The 23,662-nt window shown below is 39.3% G+C and overlaps 1 protein-coding gene across 1 annotated transcript; it reads right to left on the bottom strand.

Annotated features, from left to right (window-relative positions):
* Positions 1 to 840: 840 nt before the first annotated feature.
* GPRC6A (G protein-coupled receptor class C group 6 member A) lies at positions 841 to 21,116 on the bottom strand. Its single transcript, XM_086317170.1, is given in 14 exon segments — positions 841 to 1,320; positions 1,322 to 1,589; positions 1,592 to 1,660; positions 1,663 to 1,729; positions 1,731 to 2,047; positions 2,873 to 2,996; positions 5,820 to 5,902; positions 5,905 to 5,991; positions 6,720 to 6,759; positions 14,499 to 14,683; positions 14,686 to 14,812; positions 17,666 to 17,969; positions 20,461 to 20,494; positions 20,497 to 21,116. Coding segments are annotated over 14 exon segments (2,271 nt in total). The 5' UTR covers positions 20,714 to 21,116; the 3' UTR covers positions 841 to 971.
* Positions 21,117 to 23,662: the final 2,546 nt, after the last annotated feature.

Here is a 23,662-nt window from a genome sequence, read left to right as displayed (position 1 = left end):
ATTATAGTGCCCTACTCACATTACAACCATCAATCACAACTGCTCTGAATTGATTGATGCTTTCAAAAAGACTCTTGAGAGTCCCTTGGATGCAAGGAGTGTAAACCAGTCAGTCCTAAAGGAATTGAACTCTGAATATTCATTGGAAGGACTGATGCTGAAGCTGAAGCTCCACTACTTTGGCCTCCTGATGCAAAGAGCCTATTCATTAGAAATGAATGAATGAATGAATCAGGGAAATGAATCTTTCTCTGATGCTGGGAAAGATTGAAGGCAGGAAGAGAAGGGGTCGACAGAGGACAAGATGGTTGGATGGCATCACCGACTCAATGGACATGAGTTTGAGCAAGCTCCAGGAGATGGTGAAGGACAGGGAAGCCTGGCATGGTGCAGTCCATGGGGTCACAAAGAGTCAGACACGACTGAGTGACTGAACAATGATTTTGTGACTGTTTTCCCCAGGATTTTGAGCTCTTTAAAGTCAGAAATGATGCCTCAATCCTTTTTGTACCTTTGTATTTAGCATATCACCCAAACATGGTAACTGCTTAACTTCTTGTTTAACTGACCTTAATTGATCAACTGCCTGTTCAGCAGACAAGGCTAGAAGGTAAAGATGCTCAAGAGAGGAGGAGAACCCATACAAAGAGGTTTGAGAAGAGGTTATAGAGAATGGAATAAGGATGATGCATTACGGGTTGATTTCAATAGAAAAGATACCTTTGGCTCTGGGCCAAAAAAGAAGGAGGTAAAGATGGAGGCTGAAGGGGGTGGCTAAGGAATGAAAGGAGTTTCAGGCTGAGGGCTCTATTTACTTTGTTACACAGGTGGCTGAACAGGGGGAAATTTGGTGCAGGTAGTAGTAGTGAAGTCACATAGTGTATGTTTGTTCAGGAAGTAAATGCACATCTTAAATGCAAAGACCCTAGAAAACATTTCATTCTGAAACATACCATGTCTTAAGGACTCATTCATATACTTGAGATTCTTTTTGGAGGCAAAGCTTTAGGTCTGCACGTAGCATTTTCTCTGCATATGTGTGCAAAGCCTTGTAGCTGAAGATCTCTGCTTTTCTGCTGGACTGCAGACCCACCAGCAGAGGTGCGGTTGGTTACTGTGATGTTGCTGTGGCTCATGGCAAGGCTGCCTGCACTGTGGGGAGAGTAACTGTAAATCATCTTGAGAAAGACAGATTTTGTGTTAGTCTCTTGCTTAGAAAGTATAACATAGCATTTGGGGAAGAACATGCAACATCGGATCCTGTAGTTAGATATTAAAATAATGGTGATCTCCACAACCAGCATATATTTGCCAAACGTGGTAGATGGGGATGAAGGTGATCCAAGCTATGAAGTAAATGAGCATGCCAAATGTTATGAATTTGGCCTCATTGTAATTCTCAGGGAATTTCCTGCCTTTGAAGGCACAAATGAAGCACATGAAGGCCAGGATGGCAGCATAGCCCAGCATGGAGCCAAATGCAAAAATGGACCCCTCCTCACATTTGAAGATAATGACTCTGGGCAAGGAGACATTCTGTCCCACAGCAGGGGCTGCAAAGATGAGCTAGAGGGTGCAAACGACAACCAGATGCCCGTGCAAGTGAAAATGATGGGGATGGGTTTATAGAAGCACTTCAGGAAGTTCTGCAGCTTGGACAGCTGAAGGCCAGCAGAATTTTCAGGGACTTCATCAGAATGTAGGAGATGCAGAGAGTAAAGCTCATGCAAGATTAGTGTCTGCCGGGTTTTACACGTGAAGCTTTGTGGTTCTCTAATGAAAAAGCCTGTGCCAGCGAAGTTGAGGAAATGACAGAAGAGGATTACGTAGCGGACCATCAATTCCCCAGATGATTTCACAACGGGTGTGTTCAGGTTTCTTGTAAATATTATGCCAATGGCCAGAACAAACAGAATTCCCAGCAGAGAGAGGGCCAGGAGCAAGATAGCCAAGGAGTCAAGGTCCTCCATTTCCTTTTCAAAGCACATTGTGCTCCCTACAGGGGCGCAGTGAGTTTCGTTGTTGTATAAAAGGCAATGATCCGTATCTAAAAGACACAGCAGATTTGGTTACATTGCAAATATTTAAACCAGGTGATTGTCCCCAAGTGCTACAAATGAGACTCCTCAGTGAGAGTTCTGACTGGAAAATGGATATAGATAATTGTCACATTGGTTACTTATTAAAATAAGGCATGCACATGACCCAGGAAGGTGAGAAAGAAAGAGTGACAGTGAGGGAACAGTAAGAGTGGAAGAGAAAAAAAGAAAAAGAGAAAAATTCATCTGGGCCATGAGTCTTTAGAAAATTAATATACTCAAGATAGATGCTAGCCTCTTATGAACTTGCTATGATAGGCGGCAGTTCAGGGACTGTCAAGAATAAGAACTTTGGTACCAGACATATTTCAAGCCCTTTCTTTATCCCTTATGGGTCCTGTAATCTTGAACAAGCTGATTGAACTAGTGCCTCTTGGTAGGAATAACGAGATCTCTAGAGTATGCACACCTCTGGGTTTTCATCATACTCAGTTTAGTTAATTCAGCATTTATTTATCTATAGTTATTGTGCCTCAGTTACAAATCAGACATGTCTGTGTGGGATACATAGACAAAAATTCACAGAGAACTTGCATTATTTTAAGAGGTGCTGGGAGGGGAAGTCCAGTAGAGGAACAACATCTTCCCTTGGAAGTGAAGTTACTTTTACATCTGTTAGGTATTGAGTATTCATCTGCTGCAGAAGCATAAAACGCTTTTTATTTTTTGAAATGAAAAAAATAAACCAAATAGAATCCATGTTAAAAAATCAGCTTAAAGAGAAATGGTTCAGGTGTATCACTATGCCTGTTGTACGGAGTGTAATTAATTACCTGTCTGATTACTATAGTGATTTTCAGGACAGGTCACACATTCATAGCAGCAAGTGTGTTGACTTTTTGTGGTTTTCTTCATTTGCCCAGGACTGCATTCCTTGAAGAATTTAGATTGAATTTTCTGCAAAGTGAAAAGAAATTCCAAATAAGTTTTTAAAAAGATTTATCCTAACTATAATATCTCTGATTTAATTTGAAGATTTATATACAAAATAGTATTTTGGTCTTTTTTTCTTCATAGTGTAAAAGAATTCTTTTGTTATCTGGAGGAATTTCAACAACTTAAATAGAAAGTATTTCAGATAGTGAAACTGCTCAGGAAGAATACAGTTTTTGTCACATTAATAAATTTTGTAAGCAAATAAGGAAATTAACTCTTTTAAAAAGTCACTAGCAGACATAAAAATGTGTAGTGGTGGAACTAATGGAGGAAATGATGTTTTGGAAAATTTCAATCCTGTGCTATATGAAGAGTTCAACTATATAAGAATCATTGGACTTTTATATACTTTAGATGAAGGTTATTAATCATGGCGTCCAAGGAGCATGCCGTATCTAATCTTGAAAAACAAAATAATGGAAAATTATAATTTAAACCCATTAAAGTATTAGTTAAAAAGATAACCCTTGATACATAAATAAAATTTTATATTTAATTCATCTTGAGAATTTCAGTTTTAATTCTGCATGTCATGATGTGAGTCACACATACTACTCTACTTTTATGGAACCATCTCTTTTCAATATAGCTAGTAACTCTTTGCATTTCAGCTATTTTTTTTTTTCATTCCTAATCCCTTTCTCATGGCACATCTTGTGAGATAAATTTTTTTTTTGTCTCACTCTTACCTTGGGAAGCCAAAGCTGAACAAGTAAATGAGACTTTCTCTAGAGTGTCTTAACAGCTATTCCTAGCCTGGAAAATTAAGCCCTTAGCTAACTAGTCTTTTCTTTGGGACATGAAAATGATCTGAGTGAGAAAGAAAAGTAGCCAAGGTTAGTAGCTCTGTGTTCACAGATGCTGGCTTTCTTGTCTTCACTACAGCTATGTCTGATCTGGGTTTTCAGCATGCAGGATATCTGCCCTGTAGATTCCCCAGGGAAAACTTAGTCCAGAGTATCCATACTCCTAAAGGATGCTCAGAAGACACAAAAGGATTGAACTATGAGATAAAGCTGAACATCATTATGGGGATAAAAGTGAAACCTTTCTTCCCAGCTGTACAGTTTTTTCTCTCCCCCCACATAAAAGATAGAAATAAGAAAATGAATCTGGGTGAGAGGTGACTGGAGCTTGGATCAGGGTGGTGGTAGCAATGGAGTAGAGGACAAAAGTGTAGACTGTGTATTTTGAAAGTGTAACCTAGAATGGCTATGAAGTGTGACAGAAAGAGAAGTGACAAGGATCCCACTAGGATTTTTTCATAAGCAGCTAGGAGAAATGAGTTACCATTTATTGGGATGAAGGTAGGTTTTGGAGGTCAGTCTTGGAGATAATCAGCTAAGATGAAAAACTATTAGGCACCCAGGTAGAGATGTCAGATAGACAATTGTATATTTACTTGAGTTGAAATTCACAAGATAAAAATGTTGGCATCATCGGCCTTCTATATAATGACATTGTCTAAGTGCATGGATGAGATCACTAAGGAAAAGTGCAGATAGAAAAGAAGAGCAGGGAACTTCCCCGGTGGTCCAGTGGTTAAGACTCTGCACTTTGAGTTTATAGGGCACAGGTTTGATCCTTGGTCTGGGAACTAAGATCCCAAATGCCACAGGGTATGGCCAAAATAAAAAAAAAAAAATTTAAAAAGGAGCAGTTCGGAGTTCTGGGTCTATCAATATTCAGAGGGAGCAGGAATGGTAAGGAAAGGGCAAAGGAGACTGAGAAGTTGTGGCTAGAGACAGAAGAAGAAAACCCAGGGAGTGTGGTGTCATGGAAGCAAATATAGAAAGCGTTTCATGGAGGGGAGAATAATTAGCCAGTAAGCGAAGTAAGATGATGTTTGTATTTATTAACCAGAGACAAATAATTTTGATGGACTGAAAAGAATTTAAAAGAATTATGGGAGGAGAGAAATTGAGGCCAGTGAATATATTCAACTTTTTCAAGGAGTTTTGCCCTAAAGGGAAACAGGAATGGTCAGTATACAAAGGAGGAAGACGGGGATCAATACAGTTCTTTGGATTTTTTTTTCTTAAAATGGAAGGAAGAACAACTTATTTGTATCACTATTTAGAAAACATAGAAGAGAAAATACTTGAGGGTGCAGAAGAGAGTGGAGAATTGCCAGAGAAACATCTTTGAGCAAGTAAAAGGCGCTGGGATTCAGAGGAGCTGACCTTGGCTTGAAGCATGGACAGCCCACGCACAGTGCCAGATGGAAAGAAGCGACGCAGCATAGATGTGGTGGAGGCAGTCAGTCCCTTGCGATTGTCTCAGTTTTGTCAGTCAAATAGAAAGCAGGGTCCACTGAAAGTGAAGATGGGAAAGGTGTGCTGGAGTAAAAGGACAGACAAGAAAGTATAAATAACCATCTAGGGTGGTAGACAAACGAATGGGCTGGGATACTAGTCTGATTTCCCAACAGCATTTAGAACCCAATAGAAGTTAGAGATCATGAATTTTAAGTGAGAACAGTGAGCAAAGTAGGTGGGGTTTTTTTGTTTGTTTGTTTTTGCCAAGATCAGCTGTATTGGTTAGACAAAGTTTAATATAATCAGGATTATACTTTGGTCCAATGTATGATGAATAGAGAGCTGGGCACGGAAACTGAGGGTGTGTACAAGGCAGTAATATACAAGTTGACCATGGAATTTAAGGAGGGAAGTTGGGAACATTGAACGGGCAGTAGGGCCACTGAGGGGTCTGGTGGGGACAAGGATTTTTGCAGTTGAAGTATCAATTGATTTGAATGCTACAAAGCAGCCAATACAAAATTACCTTAAGATTCCTGTGCTCATTTTTTGTTTCTTGATTTGTGACAATGAAGACATCATTCTTCAGGTCATATTGTGCCATCTTGTGATAGACATGTGGCCATTGATCTCCCTCCAGAGCACAATATTGTATCCAGTATTCATAGCTCCATGGGCATAAAAATGAAATGAACTCCCTCCATCCATGAATCGGTGAAGGCAATGGCAACCCACTCCAGTACTCTTGCCTGAAAAATCCCATGGACAGAGGAGTCTGGTAGGCTGCAGTCCATGGGGTTGCTAAGAGTCAGACACAACTGAGTGACTTCGATTTCACTTTTCACTTTCATGCATTCAGTTCAGTTCAATTTAGTTGGTCAGCCGTGTCTGACTCTTTGTGACCCCATGAACCACAGCATGTCAGGCCTCCTTGTCCATCACCAACTCCCGGAGTCCACCCAAACCTATGTCCATCGAGTCAATGATGCCATCCAAAGATTTCTTCCTCTGTCCTCCCCTTTTCCTCCTGCCCTCAATCTTTCCCAGCATCAGAGTCTTTTCAAATGAGTCAGCTCTTCGCATCAGGTGGCCAAAGTATTGGAGTTTCAGCTTCAACATCAGTCCTTCCAATGAACACCCAGAACTAATCTCCTTTAGGATGGACTGGTTGGATCTCCTTGCGGTCCAAGGGACCCTCAAGAGTCTTCTCCAACACCACAGTTCAAAAGCATCAGTTTTTTGGTGCTCAGCTTTCTTTATAGTCCAACTCTCACATCCATACATGACCACTGGAAACATTGGAGAAGGAAATGGGAACCCATTCCAGTGTTCTTGCCTGGAGAATCCCAGGGACAGGGGAGCCTGGTGGGCTTCTGTCTATGGGGTTGCACAGAGTCGGACACGACTGAAGCAACTTAGCAGCAGCAGCCCTCCATGAGTGTGACATTTTTCAGTACAGCAAGTAACTATGAAAAATAAGACTGATAGAAATATTTTAAGTGTATCCATTATCCCAATTATAACACTACCCTTGCAAGGAATATCACTTAAAAATGAGAAAAAAGAATATTCTGGATCAATGAGTGTGAGAACTACTTAAGGACTAGTAGTTCTTAACTACTAGGCAACAATTTGAGAACTGTTGAGAATTTCTGATGTCTTGCTCTGTGAATTTGAGAAAGTAAGTTAATGTTTATGAAGATAGATTCTCTTACTTACAGAACTGAAATCTGAGCACCCTTATGTTTTCCACTTTGCATAATTTCAGAATGGGTCCTCTAGAGCAGATGCCACTCTAATCCTGGTTCCAAATTTCATTAGTGGTGTGATCTTGACATTTACAACTTCTTTCTAGGCCTCAGTTGAGATAAATGAAACCTATTATACTTAATAGGACTATTGTAAGAATTAAATGTAATTATTTCTAGGTGGCTGCAGCATAAGGAGTCTGCCTGCCAATGCAGGAGATATAAGAGATGTGGGTTCGATCCCTGGATTGGGTGGTTCCCCTGGAGAAGGAGATGGAAACCCACTCCAGTATTCTTGCCTGGAAAATCCCATGGACAGAGGAGCCTGGCAGGCTACAGTCCATAGGGTCACAAAAGAGTTGGACACGACTGAGCAAACACATGTATATGAACACTTTAGCCTAGCATCAGAAACAGATTCGGAGAAGGAAATGGCAGCCCACTCCAGTGTTCTTGCCTGGAGAATCCCAGGGATGGGGGAGCCTGGTGGGCTGCGGTCTATGGGGTCGCACAGAGTCGGACACGACTGAAGCAACTTAGCAGCAGCAGGAACAGATTAAGGGTTAATAAAGATTAGCTTAATACTTTTAAATACCTATAATTAGCTGACAGGGATGATGTGCAAATAAATGAAAATGCTTTGAGTCTATCAAGTAATAAAGTCACCTGACATTCATATGCTACTTTCTAATACTCAAATCTGTGATGCCCTTTTATTCCATAACAACTCAGCGAAGCACACTTAGCAGGGATCATCATCCTCTTTTCTCAGAGGAGGACCCCAGCCAAGGAGTGAAAGACCTTCTCTGAAGATACACATCTTGACTTTCATTATGGGGTCTTTCTGTTGCACCTAATGATATATTAGTTTAAATTATCCTCACTGTGTTTTTCTTTTTTTTTCTTCTGACTCAAAGCCATAATCAAGGTGCCATTTGGAAGCAGGAAAATTCATCCTTTCCTTCTAGAGTCACACTCAGCCTGGGTCTTTGACCCAAGTTTCAGCAGGTGATCCAAGCCAGGAATTGTCATGCTCACCAGCCCCAAAATGAAGGCTGAAGCGACAGAGCTGCAAACCCAGAGAGGGTTCAGTAACAAATGCACCCTGTTCTTGAGTGCATCCCTACCTGAGAAGTTTAACTGGTGGACCTAATGTAACTTCTAGGGCTCCCCAGATGTCTTCATGGTAAAGAATCTACCTGCAAAGCAGGAGACATGGGTTCAGTCCCTGGGTCAGAAAGAGCCCTTGAAGAAGGAAATGGCAACCTGCTCCATTCTTGCCTGAGAAATCCCATGGACGGGGGAGTCAGGCAGGTTACAGTCCATGGGGTCACAGAAGTGTCCGACACAACTGAGCACAGGGTAACTGCTAGTGACCTCCCTCTGAGTCCATACTCATTGGGTGGGAGGTGGGGAATCTTACTATCACTAATGGTTTTTAAGTCTGTTTCAGTAACAGAGGGTATAGTAATTGTTGTTTAGCTGCTAAGTTGTGTCTGACTCTTTTGCAACCATATGGACTATAGCCAGCCAAGCTCCTCTGTCCATGGAATTTCCCAGGCAAGAATACCAGAGTGGGTTGCCATTTCCTCCTCCAGAGGATCTTCCCAACCCAGGGATCAAACCCATGTCTCCTGCATTGCAGGTGAATTCTTTACCACAGAACCACTGGGGAAGCCCCAGGATATAATAAAGAGACCTCTAAATTCTATTTCCAATTTAGTTCAGAAAATGATTTTTTTAACCTGAGAAGAAAGAAATGTAATGAAAAATTACTCTTCTTACTACTCAGTTTGTACAGTGAGAACTTGTACGCAGTACAGCTAGAACAGAAAATGTTTTACTGACACCTGAGGCAGCCATATTGAACTTGTGGTGCAGGAGAGAATACTAGACTGAGAAGGAGGAGAACATTTGAGTTCTGGCTCCACCGTTAATGTGATATATAATCTATGGAACAAGGCAGAAGTTATTCTACTTGAATAGAGTTATTCTTCCTCTGTTTTTTTTCTCATTTAATCTTTTATGAATGTTTCCTTCCTTCAGTTATTTCCCCCTTTGGCAAATACAGTGTAAGAAAATCAAGTTGTATTTTAAGTGAATATATTAGCTACAATAGTCAGGTCAATGACCAAATATAACTTTAGCAAAATTTATTATATGTCTTCACAGACTTCTAGTTCTTTTAATTAATTCAAATTTTAATTAGTATTACTTTAAAGAAGCAGAGTATCAGATCTAACATGGTGGAATTAACCAAAAAAGTCTTATTGCAGCAGTTGCCTGGAAGAAAAAAAAATATATGGAGGAAACAAAAATGGGCAAAAAAAAGCTTTCAGTGTTCCCAACCCTACCTGTGTATTGATTTTTCTTCGTTCCTTAAGCAATATACACATGTAAGCCCTAGTTTCTTATTTCATAAATTCTCTTCCATTCTCTTGTTTGAACTATAATTTCCACGAGCTTTTTTCCTGTATTTAATTAGGTTTTACAGGGTAAATTTCTGACACATATATGTTCCGTAAATAATGATAACATTGTTTGATGTAAATAAAATGGCACAATTTCACATTTGTTCTTACAGGAAAGAGGATGGAACCAAACCAGTGCATTCATTACTTGTTAAATATTCTTTTGAATGTTTGCTCTGGATTAAATTCTGAACACTAATGCTACGATTATTAAGCTGTTAAAGACTTCTTCCATCCATTATTCATTTGTTTTTCATCAAGACTCTGACCCTCATGATAAGTTGACCCAAAAATATTTAGAGAGTAGGATTTGCATTTCCATGATTATATAATTCACCTCAGTATGGTAATGACCTATTTTTGAGAACACAAGGTCAGGAGGCCACTCCCATGAAGCTGCTGTGGTTGGTGTTGTTTTCCGTGTCCTCAGCCGCTCTGCTGTCCACTGCAACTCTGTAAGTGAGCTGTGCTTGGGAAAAGAGATATCTATGTATGTCAAGCAGAGAATTGCCGAGGAAGCACCCTTGCATCTCTATGTGGTACCCAACCTATGTCTTTTACTTTTGTAAAGTTTTCCATGGTGTAGCAAAAGCACATGACTAAGACTGGGAGAGTTTTGCTGCTAACTCTATGGCTACTGATGGGCCCCAGATCCTTACAATTGAGGTCCCTCCATCTCTAAACTGCTGCAAGCTTCAGTCACCAGTAAAACCTCCTCTTGCTAGTTCTTTAGGATGAAGTGTAGTGAACATGAATCTGTGGATCTACCATAATATTTACAGATTAGAGATGAGGTATGTTAATGCTTAGTTTGTGAAGTGAAGTGAAAGTCGCTCAGTTGTGTCCAACTCTTTGTGACCCCATGGACTGTATAGTCCATGGAATTCTCCAGGCCAGAATACTGGGGTGGGTAGCCTTTCCCTTCTCCAGGGGATCTTCCCAACCCAGGGATCGAACCCAGGTCTCCCACATTGCAGGCGGATTCTTTACCAGCTGAGCCACAAGGGAAGCCCAAGAATACTGGAGTGGGTAGGCTATCCCTTCTTCCCAACCTAGGAATTGAACTGGGGTCTCCTGCATTGCAGGCAGATTCTTTACCAACTGAGCTGTGAGGGAAGCCCCAAGGCTTAGTTTAGTAAGCCTTAAAAATTATCAGTTATTATTGGCCTCATCACTTCACAATCTTTCCCTTCTAGTCCCAATGTCTCCTCTAACTTCCAGACCATTGCACTTGAATGTCTTATGCTGATAAGTCGATTCAGTCGTTTCCGACTCTGTGTGACCCCATAGACAGCAGCCCACCAGGCTCCCCCGTCCCTGGGATTCTCCAGGCAAGAACACTGGAGTGGGTTGCCATTTCCTTCTCCAAGTTCTTCAAATTCAACGTGTCCAAAATGGAATGCTTAATATTTCTTCTCTCTACCAGACCTTCACTTTTCTTTGCATTTTCAACTCAATAAATGGCACCAGTTGCCAAAATTTAGAATCATTTGCAGCATCTTTGCTTTTCCCTGTCATTCTTTACATCCAGTCTATCTCCAAAGACTCTTCATCTCTCCTCTCAAGCGTATATTGCTCCATCCTCATTGTCACATGCTTATTGTATGCCTGGATTAACAAACTTTCTCTGCCTAGTGTTGTGTTCATCTAATCAATGCACATTGCAGTAGAAATATCATTTCTACAATGGTAGGTCACATCACTCTTCTGTCTAAAAATAGCTCTAATTGGTTCCCCTTTGCTCTCTCAAGTCCAAACCTTTAAACATAGCTTGCAGACTTTTCATTGAAAGGGTGGCCTTTGTACCAGCAATAATCAGAATCATCTGAGAGGCTGTTAGAAGTGCAGTCTTTCAGGTCCCCCTTACTGGAACTACTGAATTAGCATCAACATGGTAATAAGATTACCAGGTAATTAACACTCCAGCAGAGTTTGAGATGCTCTGATTGTCAAGCCCTAATGATGGATACTTCACTAATCCTCTACTCTGTAATTTCCACAGAAGACTCCAATTCTGTGGTGCTACTTTCTGATCCCTGAAGATGCCACACTTTCTCTCTCTGTGACTTTGCTGGAGTGTTTCTGTCCTGCCTAGCTCTCACTCATCTATCATATTCACCAGGGATGTCATGATCTCTGGAGAATATTCTCTGCCATCTTGTATTTATATGAAACATTGTAATGCATTATTCTTCACTGTAATCAGCTCCTTAATTCTTTGACTGTTTACTCCTCTAGACACATGACTCCTTCAGCAAGAGAATTATCTCGTTGCCCATGATATTTTCAAAATTCAACACCATGGCTGGAATACTGAGACATCCAATAAATATTTGGCAAATGATTGTGTGAATAGTAGTTTGACTCTTATACATTCTCTTGTCCCACATACATCACTCACTACCTTGTACCTGATCCAGAATAAAGGAAAATAAACAAGGAAACCATAATCACTATTCGGGACAAGGAGGTAAATAGTCCTCACACACATTTGAGGAATATAAAATAATCTGTTACAGTAAAACAAATATGATTGCACTCTCCCTGAATACTGTTCACAGATATCACCAAATATGGAGCCAAAGTAAGGATTATCCTCAAACACTGGAGAAAACTAACTCCTTTGAAGTTATTTGAATCTAAAATCACTCAGAAATTTATTATTTAAGTATTAGTGAATTTTTCCAGGGGACAAAATAATTTTGAGGAATATATCCTTGATTAGTGACCCTAAATATTGCTGATCTTTTCAATTTAATATCTATGTGGAGATTTCTTCCTAAAAAGACAATCGTTTGCATTATTGTATTTGTCCTATTGGATCTGGCCGGGACATGGCTCACTGGTGATCAAAGGAACAAGACACTCCTCTACTCCTCATTTCCAGGCTGTTTCTGTCTGTTTCTGGATAACCATGTCCCAGGGGGTGAATAAAGAATGACCCCAGGCTCCCAGTGTTTAAATAAAACATTTTAGAAGAGCTGCTTCGATTATACTTTCTCAAGAGCTTTCCTCAGAATGTTTGAGACTTATTCCTGATTTTAAATACTTTCCCAGAGGATAAGTAACTATTGCTATTTGTGTTTCTTTTTTCTTATGAGTCTCTTTATAGCTCCTCCCGTTTATCCCATCTGTCTCTGATTGTCTGTTTTCTTTCCATTACTAGCTCTCACTCTTAAAATTTCATCTAGTATGTTTTATTATGTTGGTCCACTTAACGTATAGGGGTTTCTTTTAAAAAACCAATCCATCATTAAAGTTTTTCACTACAAAGAGTATGCTTTCAAATAGCCACCTTAACATAACTAGACATATAAATATGCATGTGTGTGTGTAGTAATGTATATTTTAAAGAGACTTTTAGTTAAAAATAAAAACCCTAATCTCTAGTCATACCTCTTCATTAGTTTTTGTTTTTAATTTTGCCTTGCATTTACAAAGTGAAAACTAGTTTTAATATGAGCAACCTAAAACACCCTCTGACCATCACATGATTCACCCAAATGTAAGCTGATCACCTCAAACCTCGGAGCTTGTGGTTGGGGGTGTTTAAAGTAAAATGACACAAGTGGAAACAGCCCTGGACTGATCCAGCCCTGTTCTGATCACTTATGTGATCAGAAAATACTGGGTCTTATTCCCTTTTACCTTTTTCCCCTAACAAATTTAAAAGAAATAAATTTTTGGAACATGATTCTTCCTTAAGACAGACAAGTTTGAATGCTGAGAAATTTGTTTTTGATGAGTTAAATTTATCATATAAAGCAGCAGTTTGCTTTTAAATGCCTTGTTTATGGACATTTTAAAGACACAGTGGATAATCTTCACTAAATAGGGCCACTCTAATTAGAGTTTCTACAAACTAATCGAAGAGAAGAAAGAGAAAGACTTCTTTTACACAAATAATGGTTCATTTAAACCTGAGATAACAGGACTTGTTATGATTGACCTAGTAACATTCTTTTGAAGAAGACGGGAGTCCTAGAAAGACTGCCCTAAGAAAGAGTCCCAACTGGAGGTGTTGGGCTGTAATCACGCAAAGGGTATGGAATCAGAAGACCCAGACTGGAGTCTAGTACTTTTGGCTTTAGTTTCCTTACCCACAATATTTAGCGATAATAAAAGGGATCATTAAACATACCTGGTCTTGTGTTGTTAAAAGCATCAAAAGAGATAAATTCGTATGAAATTTTGAAAAACTGCAAGATCAGATATAAATCCACAAGCTAAAGGAAAATAATACTATCAGCAGAATCTTCTTGGAAAATAAGAGAATACAACTTTGGTGGAAAAGAATAGAAGGTGAAGGTAAAACAACTCTGTTATGCTTAATAACAAAGAACTAATAATAGAAATGAAGGTTATTCAACACTGACAGTATCTACTTACAAAATAAATAAAATTTAGAGCAGCTTATAGCAATATTGCAAATTAAAGGAAAGAAAGAAATGATGGTAGGGGAATTTTCTTGTATGTGTGAGCTACTACCTCCCATGGTTGAAAGTCTCAAGCTTGTCACAGATCCTGAATGGCATAACTGAGGGCCAGCACTGCTAGCTGAATACTGTGAACAAGTCCCAGTTCAGTGTAATCCCACAGGAAGTCAGTTCTCAGGAAGAAGTTTCTTTCTGAGTCCTTAGTGGCCAAAGTGCCCTGAGAACAGTTGGAGACACATTGACTCAGATCACTGTCTTTAGCATGTGCACAAGCAGATTAGAGCATGGCATGTTCATTTAAGGGTTTGTTGTTATCACTGGGAAACACACACAGATTTTGAAGAAAGGACTGGAAAGAGGACACATTCCCTCTTCTAAAGGTAAACCCCACAACTTTGCCAATCCTTTTAACATCAGGAATGGTAGCAATCTAGGTGGATGTTGACCAGCTCTAGCTAACAATCCAGATCTTATTTATATTCCTTTCAATGGCTTTACTGAAGAGATTGAAAACATGGAATTGACTCAGAAATACCACAATGACATTAACCTTGGCTTCTGCTATGGTTCTCTCAAGTGTCTGATTGATCCTGACTTCGATGGTAATATCTGAGCGGAAGGCTGGGAGAGCTTCTCTGAAGGCTATGCACACACAATAGCTATGCTATTGCTGCTGTTTGAACTGCAAGAGTGTTGAGAGTCCATAGTCGTCATCTGTGGTTAGGATGCCAATCTAATCCATCCAGACTTCTGAATCAGGTGGGCCATTGCTTTAGTTTGGTAGAAGTCACTGGACACTGAGCATAAAAATGAAGGAAACTGAATTTTGTCACTTAGGGTTTCTGCAGTAGATTCATAACTCACCTGGAAATGGACAGAATATTTTAGTTATGGTGTTGATGAGCTGCAGGTGGCTATTCATAGTAGATGTTCTTCTCTTTGCTTACTATGAGTTTCCATAAAGTTTTCTAAATTCTTTGATCCTTTCTATCCTTCCCCTTCAACGAACTACTTTATAAATAGCTTAAATCATGATAGTTAGGAGCTGATGATTGTTGAGTCATTGCGTCTCACTTGTTTTGTCTGTGTATAGTATAAGCAAGGGTTCAGGCTCTACATTATAACTCTGTCTACATGCCTGTATTTATTTATATCTATCTTATATCTCAGGTCAGGGCTACCAGTGTATATGATTTAAATCCTTAGAAATAAATATGGGAAAATGCAACCAGTCAAATAAGCACCATGACTTTTGGGACTCCTTGTTTGTTCAAAATGTGTATAAATGGCAACTTTGATGACTTTTATTCTAGATAAATCATCAAGACAAAGAATCATCTGTCCAGGGGTCAGCAAACTTTTTTCTGTAAAGGACTGAATGTAAAATATTTTAACCTTTGTTGGTCACATATTGTCTCTGTCATATATTATGTTTGTATTTTTTTGTAACAACCTTTCAAAAAAATATGTAAAAATCGTTCTTAGTTTGAGAACTCAAGACCTTGAGAGCCACATTTGATCCACAGGCTATACAGATTTCTGACTCCTAATCTACTCAAATGAGCAGTAGCATTTTGGAAAATCTCCCTACTGTGTGCAAAGTTTTGCCTAATTTACAGCTTTGTTGATTTTATTCTAGGGAGAGTGGTTATCTTCCACAGCGGCCATTGCACCATGCCACTTGCTCAGTGAATTTTTTTCTTTTCTTTTTACTATTTATAGCAGCTACTGGTATGCAGGGAAAGACAATTCACTTTAAAGTCAAACAAACTGTTAGAATCCTGACTGCAATAAATTTGACAAAGTTAGTTAACATTTCTTTCACTGTGAAATGACAGGATTCTTGTGAAGACTGAAGGAGAAAATGTAAATCATTTAAATGGGTATTTGCACACAGTGGACATTCATTCACTAAACCTTAATTGCCTCAGGAGACATTGCTATGCTCAGCTTCACTCTGCTACCTGGGCTTCTGTGAAATCTGTGTTACCATGGAGAGTCCTCTCTACTATTGTGCTATCATGGAAATTACATTTTTACATTAAACATCCATTGTTAAAAATATTCTGCTTTTCTTACTTGTCACCTAACTAGTTTTATACATAGTCTGGAAATGTTGGGCCAAAGCCTTATCTCCGAGATATTTGGGGGAATCGTTCTTTTTTATTTTTTTAATCTAAACTTTTCATTATCGACTGTACTAGGTTACAATATAATGGAACTCTCAGAGTTCCATTATATATATTATATATATATATATAATGGCTTCTAATCTTCCTTGAGCTTAGAAAGCAGTGATCTACTGAGGTATAAAGTGATGTCATATGAAGGTTGCTAAGTTGCTTCAGTCGTGTCCAACTCTGTGCAACCCCATAGACGGCAGCCCACCAGGCTCCCCCGTCCCTGGGATTCTCCAGAGTCTTAAGGGATATACACACTTATTTAGTCTGGCTCCAGAAAGTTATATAATTTGAATTCTTATGCATATTTATTATATTATTCATATATGTTTTTATCTGTTCACTTCTATCAGATGGTCACTTCTTGATAATCTGACCATAAGCATTGTCTAACTTTTGGCTTCTGATCTTCCTTGAGCTTAGAAAGCAGTGATCTACTGAGGTATAAAGTGATGTCATATGAAGGTTGCTAAGTCGCTTCAGTCGTGTCCGACTCTGTGCAACCCCATAGACGGCAGCCCACCAGGCTCCCCGGTCCCTGGGATTCTCCAGGCAAGAACAGTGGAGTGGGTTGCCATTTCCTTCTCCAATGCATGAAACTGAAAAGGAAAAGTGAAGTCGCTCAGTCGTGTCCGACTCTCAGCGACCCCATGGACTACAGCCCACCAGGATCCTCCATCCATGGGATTCTCCAGGCAAGAGTACCGGAGTGGGGTGCCATTGCCTTCTCCATATGAAGGTTAGTTAGTTCAAAATTGAAGTTGGGGGTACTTGTTTGAGTAATGCACAGGAACTTAGTGCAGGGCTCTCAAACACGTGCTTTGGTCTTTCAGAGACCATGTTGCTTACTTCCTGGTAAGGGCTTACATCATAGGAAGCTCAGTAATTCCAGTCTGTGCTCAAAGCCCTTCCGTAATACTCAAAATGAAATACCAAGCACACCGTAGCTTACAGGATGCTACATCCCCAGCCCCTACACATCTCTGGGAATGCATCTCTTACTCTGTACCTTTCTGCTCAGACTGATCTAGCCCTGTTGATCTTTTGCTTTTGTTTGGACATTTTATCTTCACACTTACTGTTTTCTCAGCCTAGATGTTTTCCATTCCCCTCCCCCCGCCCCCGCCCAATCTTCTCTCGGCTGTCTCTTCTCATTCAAGTTTCAGGCTAATCATCATTTCCTTGAGAGTATTCCTTGACTTCTGGCTTATCTACCTCTCACCTCCTTTTCAGTTTTCTTCATGGCATGTAACTGATGTAACTTTAGAAACAAGACAGTTGAGTTGCTTAGAGGCATCTGTCTTATGTAAATCATGCTAAAAGCTGTCAGAAACTAGACCTGACAGATTGAGGGGTGACTACTCCTTAGTGCTTTGATCACTATACTATCCATATTAGGGCACATCCTTTATTTTTTTCTGAAGAGAAAGAAAAGTTAAAGTAGAGGTATCTCCTCAACTAGTTTCCTAGATTACCCTGATCCATTTAGGATGAAGAATATGATCACACCCACCCAATGGTGGTAGAACAAAACCACCTGTGGCATGAGCTGTAAACTCAACGTCCGGGAGACAGCCATGGATATTTCTGAGTAGCCAGCACCTATGACAGCCTTAACCCTTGGCACATAGTTGGAATAGTCGCACTTAAACTCCATGATTTCTCTGGAGCTGTTGAACTTAGAAACACACCTCAGAGCAGCTGCCATTGCCACTGTGATGTCTGTACACGTGTCATAGATTTCGTACCCTAGTTTGACTCCAGACAATAGTGTTGAATTATTGATCATCTCAATGCTGTGTATCATGGCAAGAGTTTGAAGAAAAGTTGATATTTCAAAGCTGTTGAGAAACAAGTGTTTTTGAAATTAGAACATAGCTCTTCTTCAGACATGGTAATATCCAATTTTATCCTAATTTCTGCCTTATGATGGACAATTCCTGAATCACTGAAGTTTACCTTTCGGAGGATCTAAACTTTATTTATTTAAAAACAGGTTTTGATGGACACCTTTCTCAAGAGTATATAGTGGGACTACCCTGGCAGTCCAGTGTTTCCAATGCTGCATGGCACAGCAAAAAAAAATGTTTTTAATGTATATAGGAACCTACAGTTTCTCTAATGGAGTCTGTATAACAGGATTTAATCTTTTCTTGATTATTCAGGATGATTTTGAATACTCAATTTAGTATTCTACAGTATGAAGATGTATCTGATATCTGATATCTGTTACTTTTTGTAGTTAGATGTCAGCATTTTATTGCTGTTCAAGAATCTTCTCTTATAGACTCACTTCCCATTTTTTAATTTTGTGATTCTAAGCTATTGTGGTTGGAAAACAGATGAATAAGAGTCTTAAGAATTACTTACAAAACAGGCTCTGGGTAAAAGCCCAGTAGCTTTCTCCTAGATAAAGTGCAATATTTTAGTTCCGAGGCATGAGTATTTCCTCATTTAGTGGGTTTTTCCAGTTGACTTTGGGACTTGTAATTATTCCAGAGCACTGAATTGTTTGATTACTGACATACTGTTACATTTACTTCACCCACCACTATATACAAAAGGTTATAAACAGTGCCTAATATATAGTAAGAATTAAAGACATTTTTTGAATGAATAAAAGGGGATGTTTTTCAGGGTTTTGATATTTTTAGGTTTCTTTTAATTCATTAGTTAACATAAATTGAATAATATTTGGATAATGCTGTTTGTCACTGCAGCTATCTAAATGTGAAGTTTGGCAATGAGCTTTAAGTTTTTAACTTAAAGAAAGATACAAAAGAGAGAGAGAGGTTAAAGTAATGAGTTGTCTGGCAAATAAAATGCATACTATTTTCAGAGTCCCCTACACGTTAGCTCCATGGGAGTCTGAATCTCTTTTGTTCACCTCAGTATCACCCATGCCTAGAATAGGGCCGAGGTAATGTAGGCATTTAATAAGAGTTGTTCAGTGTTGAGTGAATACCGTTTTCTCTCAAGGAGTGACAATAAGACCAAAGGATGTTCAGTGACCTTTTTGGGGAATAAATTTTTTTAGACAAGATGAGTTCTTTTTTAAACATTTTCCATCCTTATTAGTTGGCCTATGATTGTGGCCTTAAATCTATAGTCATTCTTTGGGTGCCAGCTTAGTGCTCTGAAAAATCCTCATTAATGGTTTTTGCAGTGTTCACTGGTATTACTGATAATCAATGATTAAGATGACAGTAGCTCAAAATGTCTAGTTTCTGGAGAGAATGATAGGAAGGAATATTAGAGTGACATGGGAACACATTTTACCTGAAAGCATTCATATAGGACATGCTAAATACTTTTGATTTTAAAAAAGGAGTTTGGGGGAGAATGGATACATGTGTATGCATGGCTGAGTCCCTTTGCTGTTCACCTGAAACTACCACAACATTGTTAATGGGCTACACCCCAATACAAAACAAAAAGCTTTTTTTTTTTTTTTTAAAAGGAGTTGAAAAGATGAGATTAAATTTGCATCCAAAAATATCAAGATAAAAAAATCAAGATTTGAGAGTTAGCAGAAAGCACTGGAATCACATTGCCAGAGCAGCAGAAGCTGATGCTGCCTGCCTTTAAAAGTTATCCAGGCCCTTGTTTTACAGAAGAGAAAAATCAGAAGCTGGAACTCAAAGAGTTTAAATCTACAAAATCACTGTCCCCAAACTTAAATTAGAATTCAAATAGTCTGCTCTCCTTAAAGAAAGCTATCTGCAATATCCTCCATTCAGCTTAACTTTTCTATAATACACCATGACAAATGTCTGTTCTATAGTCTAGCTTTCACAATGTAAAGTGTTCACAAATGAACACTCTGAGTTGAAGTGGGATCTTAATTTATTATGAAAGAATTAGATTATTTCAAGAATGAAATAAGTACAGTGTTGACAAAAACATTAGTGTAGAGAAAAATTTTAAGTGCAGTCTATTTTGAAGAATTAAATTCATGTTTGGAACAACCTGCATTTGTGGGTGATAGAAATATAAATGTGCTATGCATGCATGTAGTGGACAGGCTACTACTGTGCCTTCTCATTGGTTTTCTCGTGTAACTTCTGGGGTCATTCTTTTTAGGCAAAATCCAAATAAATACATTAATGGGAAGCATTCATAGCCTCTGTACTTGGAGGCTGATTATACATATAGTACTAATATGGTTTTCTTTTAAGGAAGAATAGCAAGATGTAATTATATGCAACTTAAAAGTGTATGAGTTTAAATTTTATTAAAATGATTTAGATGTTAATACAAGTAAACATTTACATGCCCTAGTCTCACAGTATAAGTTTGAAATCTAAATGTGTTCTCTGAGGCTTTACACACCTGGCACACTTCTGGATTTCTGGCCTTCTGGGTATTCTTCTGAGGACAGAATTTTTTCATGAATGGCAAACAAACCTCCAATCATGATGTGTCCTGGAGAATCGGCAGCCACTAAGTCATCAGGGGTCTGGCAAGGCTGAGAAGCAGCAAAAACAATCACAAAACAGGTCATCAGTAGTGCCATGTTTCTGTCTAATTTGCTCACTTCTTGAGAGTTCTTAGGAATCTCTGAGCTCACAGGTGGCAGGAACATGATTCCTATTTCACCTGTAAACACATATACAGCATGGGACACTGTCAAGGGCCAGAAGCACCCAGTGTTCAGATAGCTGATGATGGTCAAAACAGTTCTTCACCAATACGAACATATCAGACCCTCTCACACCCCATTGTTGATGTGTGATGTGTGTTTAAATACAGCTCCTCACTGTGATAGCATCTTTTACTCTTCTGACATGTCAAAGGCTTTGAGTCATGTTGGTATTTCTTTTGAAGTGGGATATAGAATCTTTAAGAGGGGGCAGTTTGGGAACATTTTCTCACTTTGGAAATGGACAGTTATGCATTTTCAAAGGTATCAAATTCAAGCACAAAAGCTGCAAAGCAGTTTATAAAAAATAGCATCCCAAATTTATTTTCCCAGAAAAACTCTATGTAAAAAATGAAATTCAGTTAAATTTCGATATTTGTGATTTTCAGTTTAATCTAAGTTGGAAAATCTATTACTATTAAGGAGCCTTACAAAGGTAGAAAAACAAAGTTTCAAAAGACTTTGTGCTATAAAACTCAGTGTCATGTGGCAGGAAGTGCTCAGACTTTGCAAACTGACAGATTGGTTGACTCTGCCTACCACTTAGCATATGACCACGAACGAATTACTGAACTTTTCTAGACAATAATTTTCTCATATATAAAATAGGTAAGATACTCTGTCTCACGGATATGTTCTGAAACTTGAGCTGAATCGATTTGTAAAGCTCCTTAATTTTAGTAGGCACTCAGTAATCGGCTCCTGTCTAAATTGATCAGGGCTGCTGTCCCAGAAATACTGTAAACTGGTAGGCCTAGAATCAACAAACACTCATTTCTCACAGGACTGAAGGCTGTGAAGTCCAAGATCATGGAGCTGGCAGACTCAGTGTCTACTGAGAGCCTGCTATAAACCTCACATGGCAGAAAGGGCAAGGGAACTTTCCCAAGGCTGCTTTCATATAGCCACTAACCCAACTTGGAGGGCCCTGCTCTTATGACCTAATCACCTCCTGAAGGCCCCACCTCCTAATACCATCACCTTTAGGCTTAGGTTTTAACATCTGATAGGTACTTCCCTGGTGGCTCAGACAGTAAAGCGTCTGTCTACAATGCAGGAGACCCAGGTTTGATCCCTGGGTCGGGAAGATCCCCTGGAGGAGGAAATGGCAATCCACTCCAGTACTGTTGCCTGAAAAATCCCATGGACAGAGGAGCCTGGTAGGCTACAGTCCATGGGGTCGCTAAGAGTCGGACACGACTGAGCCACTTCACTTCACTTCACTTTAACATCTGAATTTTGGGAGGATATAAACATTCAGAACATAGTAGTTCCCTCCTGTTCCTTCCTAAAACCAAACTGAAAGTTATTAATTCCTAAATGTGGAGTGTTTTCCACAATTGGCTAAGTAAATCATTGTTCAAACCTCTTCCTCAAACATCTTAAATGCTTGCCTGGTGGAAATGATGATGTTTGTGATAGAACCATTAGCTGGCTATAGTCTCCCTACAATGTAAATCCATTACTAAGTTCAGCATAAGGAAAGATAAACGTATATTAATTACTTCAGAATTTCATTGGGCATGTTATCTTCACTGTTGTAGTTTCTATTACTATCAAGATTTAATTTTGGACCAGGGACAAAAGTTTTAGCCATCATTTTGAATCTAAAATTACTATACATTTTATGCAATTTTAAAAGACTTAAAAATTACAATAATAATTGCTACTATTTCAAAAAAATTTTTTTAATTAACTGCTTCTGAAAGATAAAAATCGGAAAAAAATTTCCAGTGAGATGAATTACTGATGGCACTAGCTTGCTCCTCCTCTGATCTCAAGGTTCTATATTTCTTTGAAATTTTCTTTATGTGAAGACATATCTGGCTAGTATCATTTAAAAGTGATAGCACAGAAGTGATAGCACTAGCCAAGTAATTCTCATACAGACACCATTACCCTGCTTGGACAAGTACAGTAAGGGATGTAAAATCAATGAGTAAGTGTGCTTTGCACTATCATTAGTTTATAGCACTTTGGTAGGGTGAGTCGCTGCAGCCCAGTGAGCTAATCTGAGCTACAGTGGTTACTAGATATGATCAGCATCTCAAATGGGCTATTACTACTATTGCCCACTTGCAATAATCAAATTATCAATGCATATGATGTTTAAGCAGCATTGGATGCTAGAGGGATACCACTGTATCATACATCACAAAGTACAGCAAACTTCAGCTTGGAGAAGGCGATGGCACCCCACTCCAGTACTCTTGCCTGGAAAATCCCATGGACAGAGGAGCCTGGTAGGCTGCAGTCCATGGGGTCGTGAAGAGTTGGACACGACTGAGCGACTTCACCTTCACTTTTCACTTTCATGCATTGGAGAAGGAAATGGCAACCCACTCCAGTGTTCTTGCCTGGAGAATCCCAGGGACAGGGGAGCCTGCACAGAGTCGGACATGACTGAAGCGACTTAGCAGAGGTAAAATTAGATGGCCGAGGCCCAAATCACCAATGGAACTAGTTAGCTGCAAAGCTAAGTAATTGATTTCATTTAGTTGGATTTCTGGGCTTCCCTGATAGCTCAGTTGGTATAGAATCCACCTGCAATGCGGGAGATCCTGGTTGGATTTCTGGATTGGGAAGATCCACTGGAGAAGGGATAGACCACCCACTCCAGTATCCTTGGCTTCCCTTGTGGCTCAGCTGGTAAAGAATCTGCCTGCAATGCAGGATACCTGGGTTTGATCCCTGGGTTGGGAAGATCCCCTGGAGAAAGGAAGGGCTACCCCTTCCAGTATTCTGGCCTGGAGAATTCCATGGACTGTATAATCCATGGACTACAGTCCATGGGGTCGCTAAGAGTTGGACAAGACTGAGCGATTTCAGATATGTAAGCATTTGAATTTCAAATTTTGAAAGTAGTTGGATTTCAAATATGTAAGTAATTTT

This window comes from Bos grunniens, chromosome 9, assembly GCF_055505025.1.
Source record: "Bos grunniens cultivar Pamir isolate PY7600 chromosome 9, Bosgru_T2T1.0, whole genome shotgun sequence".
NCBI classification, from domain to species: Eukaryota; Metazoa; Chordata; class Mammalia; order Artiodactyla; family Bovidae; genus Bos; species Bos grunniens.
The sequence above is the reverse complement of the archived record's forward strand: the minus strand, read 5'-3'. Positions and strand labels throughout refer to the sequence as shown.